Source organism: Lagopus leucura, unplaced genomic scaffold (assembly GCF_019238085.1).
Source record: "Lagopus leucura isolate 7727_CA_CO unplaced genomic scaffold, USGS_WTPT01 Super-Scaffold_100002, whole genome shotgun sequence".
Classification (NCBI taxonomy): domain Eukaryota; kingdom Metazoa; phylum Chordata; class Aves; order Galliformes; family Phasianidae; genus Lagopus; species Lagopus leucura.
The window spans coordinates 111,656-130,776 of NW_024962263.1; the positions used below are offsets into that span (position 1 = coordinate 111,656).

At 39.8% G+C, this 19,121-nt stretch overlaps 1 protein-coding gene across 1 annotated transcript in view; it reads left to right on the forward strand.

Moving 5' to 3' along the window:
* Positions 1-19,121, forward strand: part of ADCY1 (adenylate cyclase 1) — a 147,400-nt gene that overhangs the window by 62,444 nt on the left and 65,835 nt on the right. Inside the window, exon 4 of the mRNA XM_042868943.1 lies at positions 9,607-9,718. Coding sequence (XP_042724877.1) covers positions 9,607-9,718 — 112 coding nt within the window. The remainder of the gene's footprint in view (positions 1-9,606; positions 9,719-19,121) is intronic.

Below are 19,121 nucleotides of genomic sequence, written 5' to 3' on the forward strand. Positions count from 1 at the left end.
CCCTGGGCAGCCTGGTCTGGTATTAAATGTGGAGGTTGGTGCCCCTGTATATGGGAACTACTGAGTCATGGCCTGAACCTCTGATTGATCACCTGAGGCAAGCCATGAGCCAGCCAGAGGAGCACAGGTGAAGGCAATTCACCTGTGCTGCCGGAAGGGGTGGAGCCAGGCTGCACCCCTCCTAGACCTATTTAAGAGCTGGCTACCAGTGGGGAAGGATCTCATCTGGAGATTGCCTCTTCTGGTGTTTTGTGGTGAGCCCAGCTGAAGGGTAAGCCTTCCATTTTATTCTCTTTTGTTATCATTGTCCGCTTTGCTTCTTGATATCCATTGATTATACACTCTGCATGTGGTGGGGGGGTTAGAGATTCATGACCCTTGAGATCCTGGCCATTCTGTGATTCAGCAGTGCTGTTAAAAAATGCCCTTTATCTAACACTGGATCTTGAGTATTAGAGTTTCCTGATCAACTGTCTGATGGTATGAAAATTGTCAAAAAAGAGGATAAAAGCTTGAACACTTTGTACTCCTTCAATTACCGTGCTTGAACTCTTATAATTAAGTTCTAATAGATGCAGATCTTTTTTTTTACAATGTTCGCACATAATGCTTGACCTTTGCAGAAAGAAGTACTAAAGGCCCAGAATCTGAAATGTTGTATGACCAATTGAGAGATTTATTTTCTTACCCTGTAACTCATTATTTTTAACTTAGAATTTTCATTTTTAAGTGAATTGCTTTAAAACTAAAATTCTGTTTAACTGAATTATTGATCACTTTTACTTACATTTTTTTCTTTCAGTTGATTTCTCCTAATGCAGTGTTGTGTTATGGTTTTGTCATTTTTTTAAAATTTATTTTCAAAAGAAGTGTAATATACAGAAAGAACTGCACTTTCCACTCTTTCACAGTTCATTAACTTAACTTTCAAAATGTAAATAAGTTTTCTATTCAGCAACAGCTGCATGTGAAAAGAGAAAAATCAGTAGCTTCAAATTTGCCTTACACCTGGAAGTAAGATAATAGTACAAGAAAAGCATACTAGGTCTCTACATGCATTTGTACCTAAGCAGGAAGAACAAGATCTTCCCCATGTAAACTTCATCATCTCTCATTTCACCATATAAAAGACAGTGATTAAAACAGAAACTGCGGAAACTATGGAAACTTCGCAAAGTAGAGGTCAAAAAGAACTGTCATAATCTGGTGAAAATCAATCCTTTACCAACATGTTCTTCACTCCACAGTTCTGCTGCTGCTTCTTTGTTTGGTACAAAATACCTGACATACCAGAATATTACTCAGTGATCTTGAAAATTTGATGGTCTTTGTCACAATTTGGGGGAACATAATGCTGTTAGAGAGTGTCCAAAAGAGGGCTATGAAGATGATGAAGGGGTTCAAGTCCATTGATTTGTTCAGGCTAGAGAAGAGGAGACTGATGGGAGGCCTCATTGTGGCCTATGGCTTCCTCACTAAGGGAAACAGATAAGCAAACAGTGATGTCTTCATTCTCGTGACCATGACAGGACCCTGGGGACGGCATGGAGATGCACCAGAAGAGGCTCAGGTTGGGTGTTAGGAAAAGTTCTTCACCGATAGAGTGGTCAGGAACTGAAACAGAGTCCCCAGGGTAGTGGCATCAAGCCTGCTGGGCTTGATGAAACATTTGGACATGCTCTCAGACATAGAGTTTGAGTTTTGAGTGGTCCTGTGTGGAGTCAAGACTTAAAGCTGATGATCCCTGTGGGTTCCTTCTGACTCAGGATATTCTATGATTACATACATGGAATGTAGTTTGCAAAATAATTTAACTACAGCAAAAAGCAAAGGCAGCTCGTAAGCATGGCAACAGTAACAATTACAGCATTGCATGGTAGTCGTAGTTAGATGAATTCCACTCAATTTAAGTAAGCAACTTGGTGGTAGAAGTTTCTTATTCTGCACCTCAGCTGTCCATTTCATTTCAGTTTGGGCATTTTCCTAAGTGCCGCTTTTGTTTTTGCTCTGTGCTTGTTTCTACTCTTAACACTGCAGATTCCTAAAGAAAGCCATACAAAGTATGGTATTTAGGATGTTATAGAAATGGGATTTTTCTAGTTAAAACTCTATTCAAACATATCCATTATTACATCAACACATTCCAGGAACCTCTATGATTTCTGATGCCCTACTATGTTGTACCTCCGAAAGATGACTGGGTGATTGAAGTCCCCCATAAGGACCACATTTTGTGAATGTGAAGCTTCTTCTGTTTGAGGGCCTTACCCAGTCTATCTTCCTAATCCTGTGGCCTGTAGTGGATTCCAACTACAATGACTTCTTCCCCTGCCTTCCCATTAATCCTAAACCATAAGCTCTCTGTCAGCTCCTCTTCTATCTCCAAATGGAGTTCCAAGGACTCCAGCAGGACACTGATGTAGAGGGTAACACCCCCCACCCTTCTTCCCCTGCCGGTTTTTCCTAAAGCATTTATACTCATCTATTTCTACATTCCAGTCATGAGAGCCATCCCACCACATCTCAGTGATGCCAGTGACATCGTAGCGCTTTGGGCACACACATGCCTGCAGCTCTTCCTGCTTGTTCTCCATGCATCAGGCATTTGATTTGGGCTCCCATTGAGGCTGATTCACCAATTGGAATTCCCTTATCCTGCATCTTAGGCGCTGTCTTACTGGCCTGTGATCCAACTCCAGGCCAAGGGGATCCATTACTAACATCAGCCTCAAAGTGAGATGGTTTGAGAATCCCCTCCCTCAGCAACTCTAGTTTAAAAGCCTCCTGATTAAATTGGAAAGCTTGTTGCCAAAGATGGTCATCCCCTTCTCTGAGAGATGAACCCCATCCCCCCTCAGAAGACCAGATTTCCCAAACAAGTTCCATGACATAAATAGCCAAAGCCCTGTTCGTGATACCACTCCCTTAACCATGAATTCATTTTCTTAATTCTATCAGTCATTTTCCTCCCCACTCCCCTAACTGAGAGGATTGAGCACTATCTGTGCTCCTTAGCCCTTCACTGCTGCTTCCAGCTCCTTGTAGTCCCTCTTGACATTCTCCAGGTTGCTAACAGCTGTGCCGCTGGTGCCTACATGACCCAGCAGCAGTGGGTAGTAAGTAGTCCATGAGATGTACAAGGTCTGGCAGCCTCTCTGTCGCATCCTTGATGCAGGCTCCTGGCAAGCAGCAGGCCTCTCTAGATAGCAGGTCAGGACAACAAATGGGTGCCCCTGTACCCCTCAGAAGATGATCACACATCGCTATCACCTGGCACTTTTTCTTAGCTGCAGTAGCTGCTATGTAATGGGGAACAGTCTGACTGCCTCGCTCAGCTCTGATGACTTACCTGTTAGAGTTTCTTGTTCCTTCTCAGTCTGCAGAACCACAAAGCAGTTCTGCAGAGGCACCTCTGAATTTGGGGCAGGCTTGTTCCTCTTGTTAGTCTTTCTTGTGGCAATATGCCATTTCTCATCACTGTTGCCTTCCCCTCCATCTGGATGCGCCGGTGGAGAAGTTCGGGGCTGTTTGGCTCTGGACTGTGGATTCAATGCAGACTGCATGTGAATCTGGCTGTCTTCTTCTAGCTCTGCCTCCCTGATAGCATACAGCTTTTTGACTGTCTCCTGCAGCTCAGCCACCTGTTGCAGGAGGTCCTGCACCTGGGCACATCTTACATAGGCGAGTTTGCCTCTCACCTCTGCTCCTGGAGCAAGGTCCAGGCACCTTCCACAGATCACGATCTGCACAGCTGCTTCTCCCTTTATCAGTTCTGTCTGTCACCAATTTGGTGACCAGGATGATATTGTCTTATATGACATCCGGGTCACCAAACTCAAGAAAAATGGATTTGATGGGTGGAACACTCAGTGGACAAGGAATTGGCTGGATGGTCACACTCAGAGATTTGTGGTCAATCCCTCAATGTCCAAGTGGATACAAATGATGAGAGGTGTTCCTCGTTGATCAATGCTGGGACTGGTGTTATTTATCATCTTTATAGGTGATATGAACAGTGGGATCGAGTGCTCCCTCAGCAAGTTTGCGGATAACACCAAGCTGAGTGGTGCAGTTGAGATACTAGAGGGAAAGGATGCTGTCCAGAGGGACATGGAGAGGCTTGAGAGGTGGACCCATGACAACCTCATGAATTTCAACATGACCAAGTGCAAAGTCCTGCATCTGGGTTGGGGCAATTTTAAGCACAGGCACAGATTGTGCAGAGGATGGCTAGAGAGCAGCCATAGGCAAAGGACTTGGAGATGTCAATTGATGAAATATACAACAGGAGCCAGAAACATGCACTTGCAGAGCAGTCCAACTGCATCCTGGGTTGCATCAGGAGAATTGTGACCAGGTCAAGGGAGGTGATTCTGCCCCTCTGCTTTGCTCTAGTGAGACCCCACTTGGAGTACTGCATCCAGTTCTGGAGCCCCCAACATAAGAAAGACATGGAGTTATTGGAGCAGGTCCAGAAGAGGGCCATGAAGATGATCAGAGAGCTGGAGCATCTCACTTACGAGGACAGGCTGAGAGAGACAGGGCTTTTCAGTCTAGAGAAGAGAAAACTCCAGGAGAACCTTATGGCAGTCTTTCAATACCTGAAAGGGACCTGCAGGAAAGCCATGGAGGGACTTTTCATAAAGGCATTTGGTGAGAGGGTGAGGGAAATTTTTTTTTAAACTGGAAGAGGATAGGTTTAGATTAGATATTAGGAAGAAATTCTGTACTGTGAAGATGGTCAGACACTGGAACAGGTTGCCCAGAGATGATGTGGATGCCCAATTCCTGGAACCATTCAAGGCCATGCTGGATGGAGCTTGGAGCAACCTAGTCAAGAGGGAGGTATCCCTGCCTAAAGCAGGGGGGGTGGATCTAGGTGATCTTAAATGTCCCTTCCAACCCAAAACATTCTGTGATTCTGCGATAACCTTTCTGTAACAAGGAAAGCTAAATATTTATCTTTTCAAATCTTCTGAGTATTGTTCTTTGATTTTTTTTTTTTTTTTTTTTCAGAGATGGCCCCTCCAAAGCATGTGGTTTCTCAGAACCTTGGTAAATGTTAGCTTAGAAATTAAATCGAGGGATATCACTGCCTAGCATTGTAGAGTATTAACCTTAAGAGCATTCATCCTCCTGAGAAGATGACAGTCTTTTGAGTCTTCAGTACATAAAACACTTTTATTGGTCTGTCTGAACTTTCCCATAGGTACCTCTATAGCATCAGTAATGGAAAAAAAGGTTTAAGAAACTTTCACTGATGAAGAGGAAACAGAATATTTACCTCTTATTTCATTTAAGGAGAGCATTGGCAAAGCCAGTATCTTTTCAGCCCTTAGCTTTCCAAAGAAACTCCAGATCAAAAGGAATTTTCTGCTGCAGATGATTCATTTTCAGTTTCTCTTGTCTCAGTATGCTTGACGTTTGCACTTGCAGCCATTTCTGTGATTGGCTAGTCTTCACTCTGCTAGTGGCAAGTGAAATCTAACTGAACTAGCTCAGGTTCTAGTGAGAAAAGCACAAATATCACTATGGTGCCTGTGTGTCAGCACAGTGACATCACTGTGTGACTCCCAAGGCCTTGCTGGCTGGAATCGTTAGAGCAGATGTTGCTGACCAGAAATTATTGCTTGTCCTGCACCAAGGGTGTTTTAACTTCAGTTAAGAATGGAATACAACTGCATTTAAATGGAATCACTTCTCACTAGATCTTGCTTCATCTTCCCTGATCCCCTCAATAACTCCATTGTTGTTTGCTTGATGTCCCTCTGATTCTCCAGATGGGATTAGAAATCGGTTTCCCAAGCAACATTAACAGAAGTAAATAGCAATCTCTTCCTAGTTTGTCACAATTGACTTCTGCTGTTTCCGTAGTATTTCATCTGCAAGGGAGTATATGTGTACCCAGAAAATGCTCTGCCATGCCAACAGTATCCCAGAGGCTGCTCTGTAGGTCTAACTAGAAAAAAAATACTAAATACATTTTGCTGATGACATAAACTGGAGATGTGTAACTCCTCTTCTCTTTGATTTGGTTCCTATGCTTTTATTAGATAGTTAAGAAACAGAAAGCAATCCAACAAAATCAGTGCCATCTAAATCATACTTTACAGGATCAAGTGCTTTATATAGGAATGATTTATAAAGAAACGATTTGAGATGATGGTATCACAACTCAGCACTTGAATGTATGCTAGTTTTGAGGGCAATACTAAATTGGGATGAGCTGTTGATTCCTTCCAGTGTAGAGCGGCCTTGCAGAGAGATCTTGATAAATTCTAAAGCTGAACAATCATCAACTTCATGAAGTTCAACAAGAGAAGGACTGATCTCTATCTGGACATTGAGCCACTGACCACCACTCTCTGGGTACAGTCTCAGTTCCTCATCCATCAAACAGTACATCCATCATAGCCATATCTTTCCAATTTGGAGAGAAGGATGTCATAGGGGACCATGTCAAGAGCCTTACTGAAATCCAGACAGATGATGTCAATGAGTCTTCCCTTGCCTGCTGCTGCAATTATGCCATCATAAAAAGAGACAAGGTTGGTCAGGACCTGCCACTAGTGAAACCATGCAGGTTATTCCATATCTCCTCCTTCTTTTCCATATGCCTTAGCATAGCTTCCAGGAGGATCTGCTCCATGATCTACCCCAGAACTGAAATGAGGTTAACAAGTTTGTAGTTCTCTGGGTCATACTTTCTACCCTTCTTAAAAATGATTACTATATTGCTTCACCTGACCACCATCACTTTTCAAATATGATTAAACGTGGATTGGTGAGTGTCAGAAAATTCTTTCAGGACTCTGGGATACATCTCATTGGGATGCAGAGATTTATGGATGTTCAGTTTCCTCAGCAGTTGCCAACCTGATCTTCACTTGTAGAAGGAGGGCCATTGCTACCCCAGTTTCCACTTTCTGAATCATTTTCTGGGATGTATCAAAATAAACATGATGCACAGATGGAGGGAGATGATTCTTGGCTCTCTTGAGATCCCACATGTAGTACTGCATTCAACTCTGGGGATCTCAGCACATGACGGACTTGAAGCTGTTGGAGCGGGTCCAGAGGAGGCCTTGAGGATGATCAGAGGACTGGAGTACCTCTCCTACTAAGGAAGTATGTGAGAGTTGGAAAAGTACAGGCTTCAAGGAGATCTTCTGCAGTTTTTCAGTACCTCTAGGGCCCTATAAGAAAGCTGAAGAAAGACCATTTATCAGGACTAGGAATAATAACTTTATACTAAAAGAGGAAAGATTTAGACCAGATGTTAGGAGGAAATTCTTTACTCAGAGAATGACAAAGCATTGAAACAGGTTGTCCAGAGAAACTGTGGATGTTCCATCCCTTGAAGGCATTCAAGGCCATGCTGGATGGGACCCTGGACAACTAGATCTATTTGGAGGTGCGCCTGCCAATAGTAGGAGAGTTGAAACTAGGTGATCTTTAATGTTCCTTTCATATGAAAAAGAATATGATTCTATGTGTACATGTTATGACTGGGTTTTTCATTTATAACCACCTTAAAAGCAGATAACAGATTCTTTTTATTTTAAAAGTCTAAAAAGAATCCTAGTGTTCACTTTTGTAAGTGGACATTGTTGGTTTCATGGGAGATACTTCCACTAATTTAATGTGGTTAGGAAAAAAAGTAGACTGCCATGTAAATTGAAGCAGAAATATAAAATAAGTTAAAATATAGATTGTCCAAGGATTAAGATATAACACAGCAGAGAACTGAACATAAATCAAATTGAGTGAAAGATCTCAATGAACATTCGAATACCTTTTAAATCCTCAAGTAATTTAGGAGGATGATTTGTGATTAAGTAATGAATCTGGTTCACTTTCATGACTGCAAAGTAAAGTTGGATAAATGCTGGATATTTTATTATAAGAAGTCTTTTTGTCATTTTTAAACAGCGTAGAATGAAATAGCTATTTTTCCCCTGTACCAAGAAAGTCTTGAATAATAGTTTCAAAAAATATACTCAGAAGAGAGTGGAGAAAGTGACCTGAGGGTTAACAGGACAACATACAGGCTTTGTTTCTAGATTAAAGCCCTTTAACTCAGAATTAGTCAGTTTTGTGCTGAGATCCGTTAACTTATCTGCTCTGGTAGAGAAGGGATTTTATCAGCTAGGTTCAATGAACTGAGGGAAGCACAGGCTGAGCTGGGAACTATATTGCTTTTTTGTTTGTTTGTTTTTGTGGCTTCAAGGGAAACTTCAGACTTTGTTACGAGAAAGCAGCAACATCTTAGTTCTGCCTTGTTATCACCTGTCATTTTATCTAAACAGAGAGCATATTAAGGGGTAGTATGTAATGTTTAAATTAAATTTTCAGTTTGGGAGAGAAGTTTTATACTACGTCAAACAGACTGTGTGGGATGGGATTGCTTGTTGTCATTTGCATAAAGAAAGACTTCCTTGACATCTATTGTCTAGGTGTTGACTAAACTAAAACTAAAATATTAGTTTTCTGCAGTGGGGTTTGAGATTATGGAATTACTTAGGGTCTAAGTAATTCTAAAGATCATAGCTCCAGGTTCACTTGAGGTTCAGAATCTACACAATAGCTGCTATGTTCTCTATCACTGTAGTATTTATTTTCCTTGGAGTTATTTTGTCGTCACAGATAGGTAGGAATTATTAAGGTAGATTAAACTTCTGGACATTAAAAACTTGCAGAGAATTGGTGGGATCTTCACACTTACCTGAACCATGTAGCACAGTACAGAGAAGTCATGACTGACACTGCAGATGCTGGCTCCTAATAGGTGAGCAGCAAAACCACATCACAGAGCTACAGTATACGAGTCCTCCAGGATTTGGTCATGCCTTTCTGTATACAGTAAGCCTCAAGCAAGATTTATCAGTTTTACTGTGGAACTGTACAGAGAGATAAATCAAGCTGAATAGAACGCATCTGTAAAGAGCAGAAGCAGTTTTGTTCTTGAAGTACTCAGAGGGGAAAATCTTGAACATGGTGCTTTGTCCTATGTACCCATTAGATAAGCATATAGGCATTGAAGAGATTATCATGGTTGTCTACAATAGGTATCAGCACCAACCTCTATTTAGCTTACTGTTTCAGATCTATAATGGCTTTATTCTGAGCAGCACTTTTGATAGCATATGTGGCTTGTTTGAGTTTGTGTTTTGGGTCCCATTCTTGCTATAAGAGGGTGTATGGGAACAGCTGAGTCATAGCCCGAACCTCTGATTGATCACCTGGGGCGAGCAATGAGTCAGCCAGAGGAGCACAGGTGAAGGCAATTCACCTGTGCTGCTGGAAGGTGTGGAGCCTGGCTCCACCTCTCCTAAACCCATTTAAGAGCTGACTACCAGTAGGGAAGGATCCCTTCTGGAGATCCACTCTGCTGGAGTTTTGTAAGCAAGCCTAGGATATGGGTAAGCTTTCTCTTTGTTCTCTTTTTGCTATTATAATCTGCTTTGCCAAACTTTCTTGTTTATTTTGTAATTGTCTTAATATTCATTGATGTCTTAATATTCATTGATCATACAGAGGGAAAAGAGAGAGGATGTAAAGATTTCTTTTGTACTGATATCTTTATGGTCTTTTCCTTCTTTATAGCATTTTGTTTGCAGACATTGTGGGATTTACTAGTTTGGCATCACAGTGCACTGCCCAAGAGCTGGTGAAGCTGCTAAATGAGCTGTTTGGCAAATTTGATGAGTTAGCTACTGTAAGTACAATTTTTTTAAATCTACTTGAATTTTCTTTCTGAATGTTGATGCATGAGTTAAATATGTTAGAAATCTGTGATAGACTGTTTTAGTTGTCTGTGTTACAAGTTTCTAATGCTTCAATTTTTTATTAACGTTCTGTAGAGTAAGCAGTAAATCTAAATGTTTAGGAAAGGAGCTTAATTTGTTTTCAAAAATATTTTTAATGCTTCTTTGGAGGTCAACAGAATTCTTTGTTGGTCTTGTGTATGGGAACTGCTGAGTCATGGCCTGAACCTCTGATTGATCACCTGAGGTGAGCCATGAGTCAGCCAGAGGAGCACAGGTGAAGGCAATTCACCTGTGCTGCCGGAAGGAGTGGAGCCAGGCTGCACCCCTCCTGGACCTATTTAAGAGCTGGCTACCAGAGGGGAAGGATCTCTTCTGGAGATCCTCCTCTTTGATATCTTCTAGTGAGCTCAACCCAAGGGTAAGCTCTTCTACTTGTTCACTTTGTGATCCTTGTTTGCTTTTGCCTTACTCTTTTGATTATATTGCAATTATAACATCTTGGTTATACATCTTGGCTGCAGAAAAATTAGAGTTATAAGAGATATTTCAGTATTAAAACTTCTTATCTGTATGGAAAAAACAATAGAAATTATTTCTATTCAAAGTACAGTGTAAAATTACTTTCTGTAATGATAAGAAGCTAGAGACTCAAATCAATTCATCGCAGGTGACACTCCTTGTCACAGAAATTGTTTTGGTGTTTTGAGTTTTTTTCAGAAAGGCTATTGTAGGCAAAATGGGACTTATATTATTACTGATATTTATGTTTTAACAATTGCACTTAAATTTGTGCCAGATCCCCAAAGGAAAAAAAATCTGAGTTGAATGTTCCTTGCCCTAAAGTCTAATAATACCATAGGCATTTTACAAGAAATGAGAGGAATGGATGCTCCTGAAAATGTTCTCAAACGTGGTTTCAGATTACAGATAAAAATGTGTTTTCCCAATGAAGAAAACAAAATTTCTTTGATTCTATCCTGTTTGCTGATCTAGTCCTCAGAGCACTGATTTCTGACAAGTAGCACCTCTACATAAGTTATGCTTCTCCATTGTCTAATTATCATATCTTCTGACTCTATACAGCAGCTTAGAGAACATATTTCTTCAGTTTCTTCAGTCCTGTCATGCAGCATCCGCATGGTCCAAATTCACTTATAATCTTCCAAAAGAGATCTGAAGTTCATGGACACTAGACTTCCTCTCTAAAAGGCAAATGAAGCCTTCTATTGCATAAGAGGCCAGGGCTGAGGAAGGCCTATTCTCTCTACCCAGAGTAGATTTTATTTTGCCCAAGTGCTGTGTCTTGATTTGTACTCTGCTCAAATCAGAACAGAGAGGAAAAGATGTGCATTCCCTCTTCTCAAGAAAAGCAGAAGAGTAAGTTAAACGCTGAGTACAGAAAGAATGAAGGTGGGTTCTCTATTTTTGTTTGGTGGGGAAGAAGCAGATTAGAGACAGAATTGAAGATTAGGAAAAAAAAAAAATTGATTTCTGTTCAGCCTGTATACTTTCCAAATTCTTCTCCAGGATTCTTTCAGCTACATGAGAAAGAGTCATTATTTACACATCCTTCTTATTCATACTGTACTGCATCAGGATGTGATTAAAGATACAATGTATGATTTTCTTTACTTCTAATGTGGTAAATGGAGGCTTTGTATTGACTCCTGCATTCAGAAAAAAGTATGCTGAGAGCTGTACTTTTTCAGAAGGATTCTGATTTCCTAGTTATAACAACTTCTAGATATTCATTTTAGTTCAGAACAGAAGATTGGGTTGATTTAAAAACAGTGCTTTTTAGTGTTCAAAATGATGAGGTAAGAAACTGCAGGGAACTTAAAAAAAAAAAAAAGTGATAGATCTGATCCCTGCAATGCCTATAGTGTGATCTGTGAGCATGCATGCTATGTGCTGCTGCTGCTCAGGATGAGGTAATTATAGTACAACAATTGTCCTGTCTTACAACTGTAATGTTTTAAAACAGAAAAGTTTAAACAAAATGCTATAGAAATACTTTGTGTGAAGCATAGTACCAGGAGTCAGAAAGTGTTATCCTATATGTATTTGCTGAGAGTCTCATGAAGAATCTTGGAATTTTTGCACCTTGACACTTGGTGTGAATAAATTTCACTTTTGCTTTTTGACAGCATGACTCTAAATTTGGCCTCTAAAAGGTGTTTCAGAGGAACATAGAAATATTTTCTTGAGAGATCTAGGACAGTCTAATCCTAAAGGAGTTTGTCCTTCCAACATTTAGAGGTTAATTTATGGCTTGAGGCATTAGATTTTTCAGTTTTCCTGATGCTTTTGAAATACAGCTGGTACTCTGTTTCAGAGAGTAACTGTTTATGACAGAATTTCAGCTTGTTGTCTTTCAACTCTTTCAAAAGCTTGCTTGTACTTGTTTTAATAGGGAGAAAAGATATTTTCATAATAACATTGTTAGGTCACTTTCTTAAGGAAACAAGTGAATTGTTAAACAGTTGTTTTTATATGACATTGTCTTCCTTCTAAAAACATTTAAGTCAATTAATCAACTTAGTTACTACAAGTGAAGGAAAAGAAATATCAAAAAAATAATGCTAGACAAAAATGAATGACAGTGCTTGTATCCTTGCAGGAGTGTAACTTCACCCTAGACGTTCACTGGCGAATCTACATGGAGAACAGCTGTCTGAATGCTTCAGAATTCATTAATATGTCTGGTTACTGAAGTACTTGTTTTCTCTAGATTCACTGATTTTAGACTCTTAGGACAGCCCAGGTTGGATGGGACCAGAAACATCATTGGGCCCAACATTTTGTGGGGAAAGGGAGCCTGAATGAGATTAGCTAGTGCCCTGTCCAAACACTTCAGAAAGGTGTCTTGAAAGGTCAGATAGGTTACAATAAAAACTCTCCTTTTAATTTTTTTTCTATTGAATTTTTAAAGTACATACAGAAGTAAATGAAGATTTGATTCTTCCTGTTATGATATGAGCGCTCTCTGAACGTAATTCTGATCATTGTTTTTTTGTGTCAGATGCCAATGTTGCTGATATCGAAATAGAGGTTGTAAGTTCCTGCCAAAATTCTGCTATATTCTGTTGCTGTGCAGTCTGAAAAAAAGGCATCTGAGATGGAAGTGTATATGAAGAAAAGGTGTATCATTGACTCCTAGAATCTTGAATTCCTCCTGAGTGCTGAAAAAATGGCATTTGCAAACATTCACCAGCATTTGCTAAATGTTTATGCAGATCAAACAGTGGATGTTAGCACAGCAAGGTGGCAAGTGGTATGTTTCAGCAGTGGTGACAATGACAGTGAGTCAATCCTGACAGTGCAGATTTTTAAGAACATGGAATGTAGGCTTTTGTTCCCAGCGAGTGAAAATGCTTAGCTAATGGTGGTGACTGTGCTGAAAAATAGTGCTTTGTAGCTGATAATTTGCTTTTTGATGTAGTGTTATAGGACTTTGGATCAGTTCCATATACATGCAGTGTGAACATCTATACTCAATCTCCTTCTGAAGTCATCACACAGAACGTTATTTATGGAGTTCAATGTATGTCATCAAGATCAATGCCTAATTACACTGCAGAAGTGCTAGTTTCACTTTATTTGTTTCACCTTAATCTGGTTCATAGCTAGGGGAACTGTTATGTCATGGCTTGAACTGGTGATTGGGCATCTGGTGAAGGGGAGTAGCTGGCCTAGGGAGCACAGGTTAACTCTTTGCACCTATGCTCTCCACATGTCCAGAAGGGAATGGACTGAGACTGGAGCCACCGTGAGCTCATATAAGGGCCAGTCACTGAAGAGGGAGCACCTCTTAGAGCTAGGCTGCTTTGTGAGGAATGCTGTACAACCAGAAATATGCTTCACCAGTTGGGTGAGTTCTGTTCTTTGCTTGGTTAACAACCTGTCAGAAGAAATCTTGCTTCTTCAGAAGTAGAACTGAAGTGCCCAGATACACAGTTCAGCTGTCTAATGTACTCTTCATATACAGTTTTGGCTAGAGTCTTGTGCCCTTATGCAGATCTGCTATACAGAGCACAGCAATGCATGGCGGGGGGACTTCTTAGCCTGAACCACACATCCTGTGATGGAGGCCAGCAGTGTATACTCAGAGCAGTCAGCTCTGCTCATTTAATACGTTTTTTTTTTTTTTTATCTCCATCAAGTCTTTCTGAAGATGACTTTCTTTTTAGTCAGATGGATATGATGTCTTGCTAGTTCTTCTCAAGTGATTTTTTTTTTTTAGTAGTTTTTGCAAACTGAGAGGAATGGATGCTTCCAGTGATTAGGTCTTGAACTTTTTTTAATAGTGAATTTGTGTAGGGTTTGTTTTCTCCTTGAGTATTTCTCTACTCAAAACTGTTAAAGAATATTTAATGAAAGTTTTCCAGTAGACAAGCATGTTCATCAGTCGTTTTGCATAAAATATTCTTGCTGAGATCTTTCTTCATTTGCAAGTAGACAAATCATTTGACTGTTAAATAGATTTTTACTCTCAAGGACTAGAAGAATTTAACTTTCTTATATTTTCAGATTAGTTTCCATTCAGAGTAGGAAGGTACTTCGCAATGAAGTGGAAATATGTAGATGATGTGTGCTAAAATCTTGTAGGTTATTGCAGATCAATTTATACAGTTACCAATAAAACTGACGAAAACAATTTGAACAAAAATGCTTTTTGTTGCTATCGTGAATAATTCTACTTATGCTATGCCTATGATGTGGATCTCAAGTATGATTTCATGAATCATTACTAGACTATAAGCTTATCTGGATATGGCCAGTCTTCTGTATTCAGGACCTACTGAGACATTTGCTGTGGTGCTTCCAATACTGAAAAAAGATTTGTTTTCTTTTTCCACTATCTCTACTGCTCTGCATAAGCTATTCTTCTTAAGTCTATCCTCGCTGTTACGGCTATGAATATGCTTCCTCTGTCCTGTTAAATCAAACATAAACATTGCAGTTAGCTCATGCTCATTATTTTTAATTCTGAGACAAGGAGATGTGCAAGAACTACTACAGGTTGTTGAAGTTACGATTTGCAGGCGTTATTCTATTAAAAGGTACTTATAATGATCACTTCTGATTTTAAACCCATAGCTCAAGACTTAAGTAAAAGAAATACTGGAATGTTCATGTACTAACTGAGAGGATTCCATAAAATTTCTAATTGGCCAGGCAGATTTCAAAAGCTTATCTCTATATAAGTGTATAAGCATTATATAAACTCATCTCTTGTTGTTTAATAATGGAATTAAATGTGATAGAGAAGGATAAATTCATCTCTTCTAAAAGATTTGCATTCTCACTGTTTGCTGAACTTTAGTAACTTGGTATTACATTGCTCAGTTGCACTATAAAGCCCTCTGATTAACTTCATTCAATTTGCTGCCTGTCCTTCTAAGACCCTGAAGGAGGATTACTTGTCCTTACCCATTCCTTTAATGACATAACACTATACATGCATTTCCAAAGGTGTCTGGAGTAGTGTCATTGGCTATCCATCTGTGTAACATAAGGATTAGACTAGCAATGAAGGCAACTGGTATCGACACTCAAAGATCTTTTGTTAGGTTGTGTTCAAATGCTTTAAAAGAAGGGCATCAAAACCAGCTTCTGGACCAATGCTACTGTTGTCAGGCTGGGTAGTATACTATTGACTCACTTGGTGAATATTCAGATTTGTCTTACTGAATGTTGTTTATGCTTGTGACAGTGTAAGTGAATTTGCAAACCATGCCTGTGCATATATGTATGGATACATATATTTGTGCAGTGTTACCTAAAATATTATTTTGCCCACTTCTGTTCCAATCTAATGGAAAAAAATGTAAAATTGAGTAGACTTGATTTCAATTTTAGTGAATGTTTTAAATACTTTCTGAGAATTTTTCTTTATATGTATCTGTAACATAAACTTACAGTTTTATTATTTAACTATATAGATTTGCTAATAGGGCAATTGAAAGCTTACTAAGCTGATTATTTATTGAGATCAATAGCCCTTTAGAGTGATATGATAAATATGCCGCACCTGCTATGCACACTGAAAATATGCCACAGTAGTTACTTCTATCATGTCTTTATTCAAGTCTCCATATGTTTCACTGACCTCCTCGGAATGAAGTTCTTGGTTTGAGAAGACATAAATATTGCATTTTACTGTTATGTCATTGAGGAATACTAGAGATTGTGGGATTTTTTTTTTTTTTTCCAATAGTTATTTCATACTGTCTTCTCTCAAGAACTGTAATCTTTTTGGCCTGGATCATTAAAATAGACTTGATTCCCTGAGGATTAGAGGGAAAGTTACTATATTTTAATGTAGCTCCCAAAGCCCAAGATGCCATGCTGATTAATATGAACTGAAAATTTGACCCCATTTGCCTAACTAATACAAGTGGTTCTGCTCTGAGCATGGCAGGCTGCCTAGAGGAAGCCTTTGGAATAGGGCACAACCCAACTTCTACTCCTAGAATAAAGGGGGGAAAAAGAGGAGGGGAAATTGAAGAGGAAAACACTAGTGTGTCATCTGTGATGACTTCCTTTTTTCATGGTCATTAATCTTCCCCTTGGTCAATTGAGAGACCTTGCCTGCACCAAACACAAGTCATGCCTGGCCAATCTGATGATGTTCTGTTGTGGAATGATTGCATCAGTCAACAAAGGAAGACTAACCAATGCCATCTGAGCGTGCTTCTGTGAGGCCTTTGATTTGATCCCACACCACATCCTTATCCCTAAATTGCAGGCATCTGTACTTCAAGGATGAACTATTACATGAATAAGGAATTGGTTGGCTTGTCCACAGTCAGAGAGTAGCAGTTAATGTTCCAAAGTCCAGGTGGAGGCCAGTGAGGAGTAGTATTCCTCAGGAAACTGTCTTGGGACCAGCACCCTTTAGCATCCCTCAGTTGCACAGGCAGTGGAGTCAAGTGCACACTCATCAGAAAATTTGCTGGCACTAAGTGGTGTAGCTCATATGGGAAGGATGCCATTCAAAGGGGCCTGGGCAAGTTTGACAACTGGACCTATGTGAACCTAATGATGTTCAACAAGTCCAAGTGCAAGATACTGCACCTAGGTAGAGCCAGTCCCAGACATGAGTACAGACTGAGGAGAAAAAAAAAAATCCTTGAGAGCAGCTCACCAGAAAAGAACTTGAGGATTCTTGTGGATGAAGAACTTAATATGAGCCAGTAGTATGCACATGCAGCCTGGAAGGCCAACTGTACCCTGGGCTAAATCAAAAAAAGAGGTGGCCACTAGGATGATTGTTCTCCTCTTTTTCCATCCTCTGAGGCCCCATCAGAATAACTACATGCAGGCTCAGGGCTCTCAGCAGTAGAAAGACTTGGACCTGCTGGATGCAAAGTAGGTCTACAAAGATGACCAGAAGGCTGGAGCACCTCTTCCATGAAGACAGGCTGAGGGATCTGGGGCTTGTTCAGCCTGGAGAAGGCTCTGGGGAGGCCTCATTGCTTCTTTCTAGTTCTTAATGGAAGACTATAAACTGGGAGGGAAACTGACTAATAGGACAAGGGAGAATGGTTTTAATCCAAAAGAAGGGTGGTCTAGAATTAGCATTAGAAGGAAATGTTTTGCCCAGAGGGTGGTGAGGCACTAGAACAGGTTGCCCAGAGATGTTGTGGATGCCTTTTCCCTGGAGGAATTGAAGACCTTGTTGGATGGGGTCCTGGGCAATGTGGGTGGGATCCAGCTGGTGACATCCCTGTCTGTGGCAGAGGGGATGAAATTCAGTGATCTTCAAGGTTTCTTCCATCTCGAGCCACTTTGTGATTCTACTGATATAGCTATAAGGGACAACAGTGGACCCTTCCTCCGTCATACTTCCTGGCCACAGTAAGGAAGCTCTTGACAGTGATGAAGCATCCAAAAAGATTATGCATATTCTTTCTTCAACACTCATAGTTTGCAAATATCTCCTGGAGTAGTTGTTTTTTAGAGCAATTTTTTACTGTTATTTTTTGTGTTTTTTTTTTTCCCCAGAAAGTTATGGTACTGAGTTTGGATCCTTGACTGAGACTTTATTTTTGATTTATTTATTTAACAAAGAGTTATTTACTTGGATAGCTTTATCCATTACACTAGCCCTGTTCAAGAGACTGACAGCTGCGCCCAAAGGAGTTCTGCAGAACTGCTTAAAAATCTATTGGTAAGGGACTATGGTGGGTGAACTGCCTGGCCAATGCAGTTCTAGTAGTCTCTTGAGCTTTTTATCATGTGCATAAAAGCAAATTATCTGCTGTTTCTAAACAGGCATTGTGTGTATCATCTGTGACTAGAATTTAACTGTCACATTTAAATTCATCACTGTCACAAATTTGAAAAATATTGAGTGAAGGGCTTGGAAGTTTCTGAGGAAACAAAACAAAGGACATGGATTTGTTTTGTTAATTTGAATATCAATCGGCTTAAAGGTTACAGGCTCTATTTTGTAACTGAGAATTTGATCTCACGGATAGTGATGTGCTCTTTGTATTTGTTGTAGTTTCTGTGGAAATAAGTAGGAGATTTTACTCTTGGAGCAACCTCTGTAAAACATGAGGTACTGATCTATAGCACAACAGTGCTCTCAAAACCAAGGAATTTGAAATGAGTCATTTTGGACGTAAACACTGAAACAGGAAGAACACTTATCAATTAACACATACATATTCCAGTAATCTAGGCTGGATAAGGACTTTTCTGAATGTCTTTCTGCTGGGTTAAATAGTCATTGAGTCTCCACAGACTGCATACTGAAGAGCTTTATGGAGGTTTTTGACTTGTGGGACAGAACAAGTTATTTTGGATAGCCTTTACTTAGTATTTTCTACTTGGTCTAGATTTGCCCACAGTGTGGTGGTTTTTTTTTTTTTTTTTTATTTGGGCAGTATCATGTTGTAATTTCTACTATAAAATCTTAGTGGTTTCTGTCAAAAAGCCTTGTACTGGAAAGACTGTTTGTGTCAGGATGGATTTTGAGGTTTGCATATCATTTTTTTAATCAATAGTTTTTGCTTATACAGTACCACTCAGCCAAGGATCTCAAAACACTAGATTAGATCTCCATGTAAAATTGGTGAGGCAGCTTGTGGCCATCAACTGCAGGAGCACTCTATGGCCCTAGTTCTAATGCTTCTGGAATAATTATGCTTACATTCCTTAATATATATGCAGTGACACATAGTGTTATATTTAAAGTCATGTTGTGCAGCAGAAGAAATTTTAAGTAGCCTCTCTTAAGAAAGACTTCTGTGCTAGTTAAGTGTACACAAAAAGATGACTTGTTTCTTTGATTCAGCTTGTGCGTTTCATGCTTACAGCTTGTGCGTTTCATGCTTACAG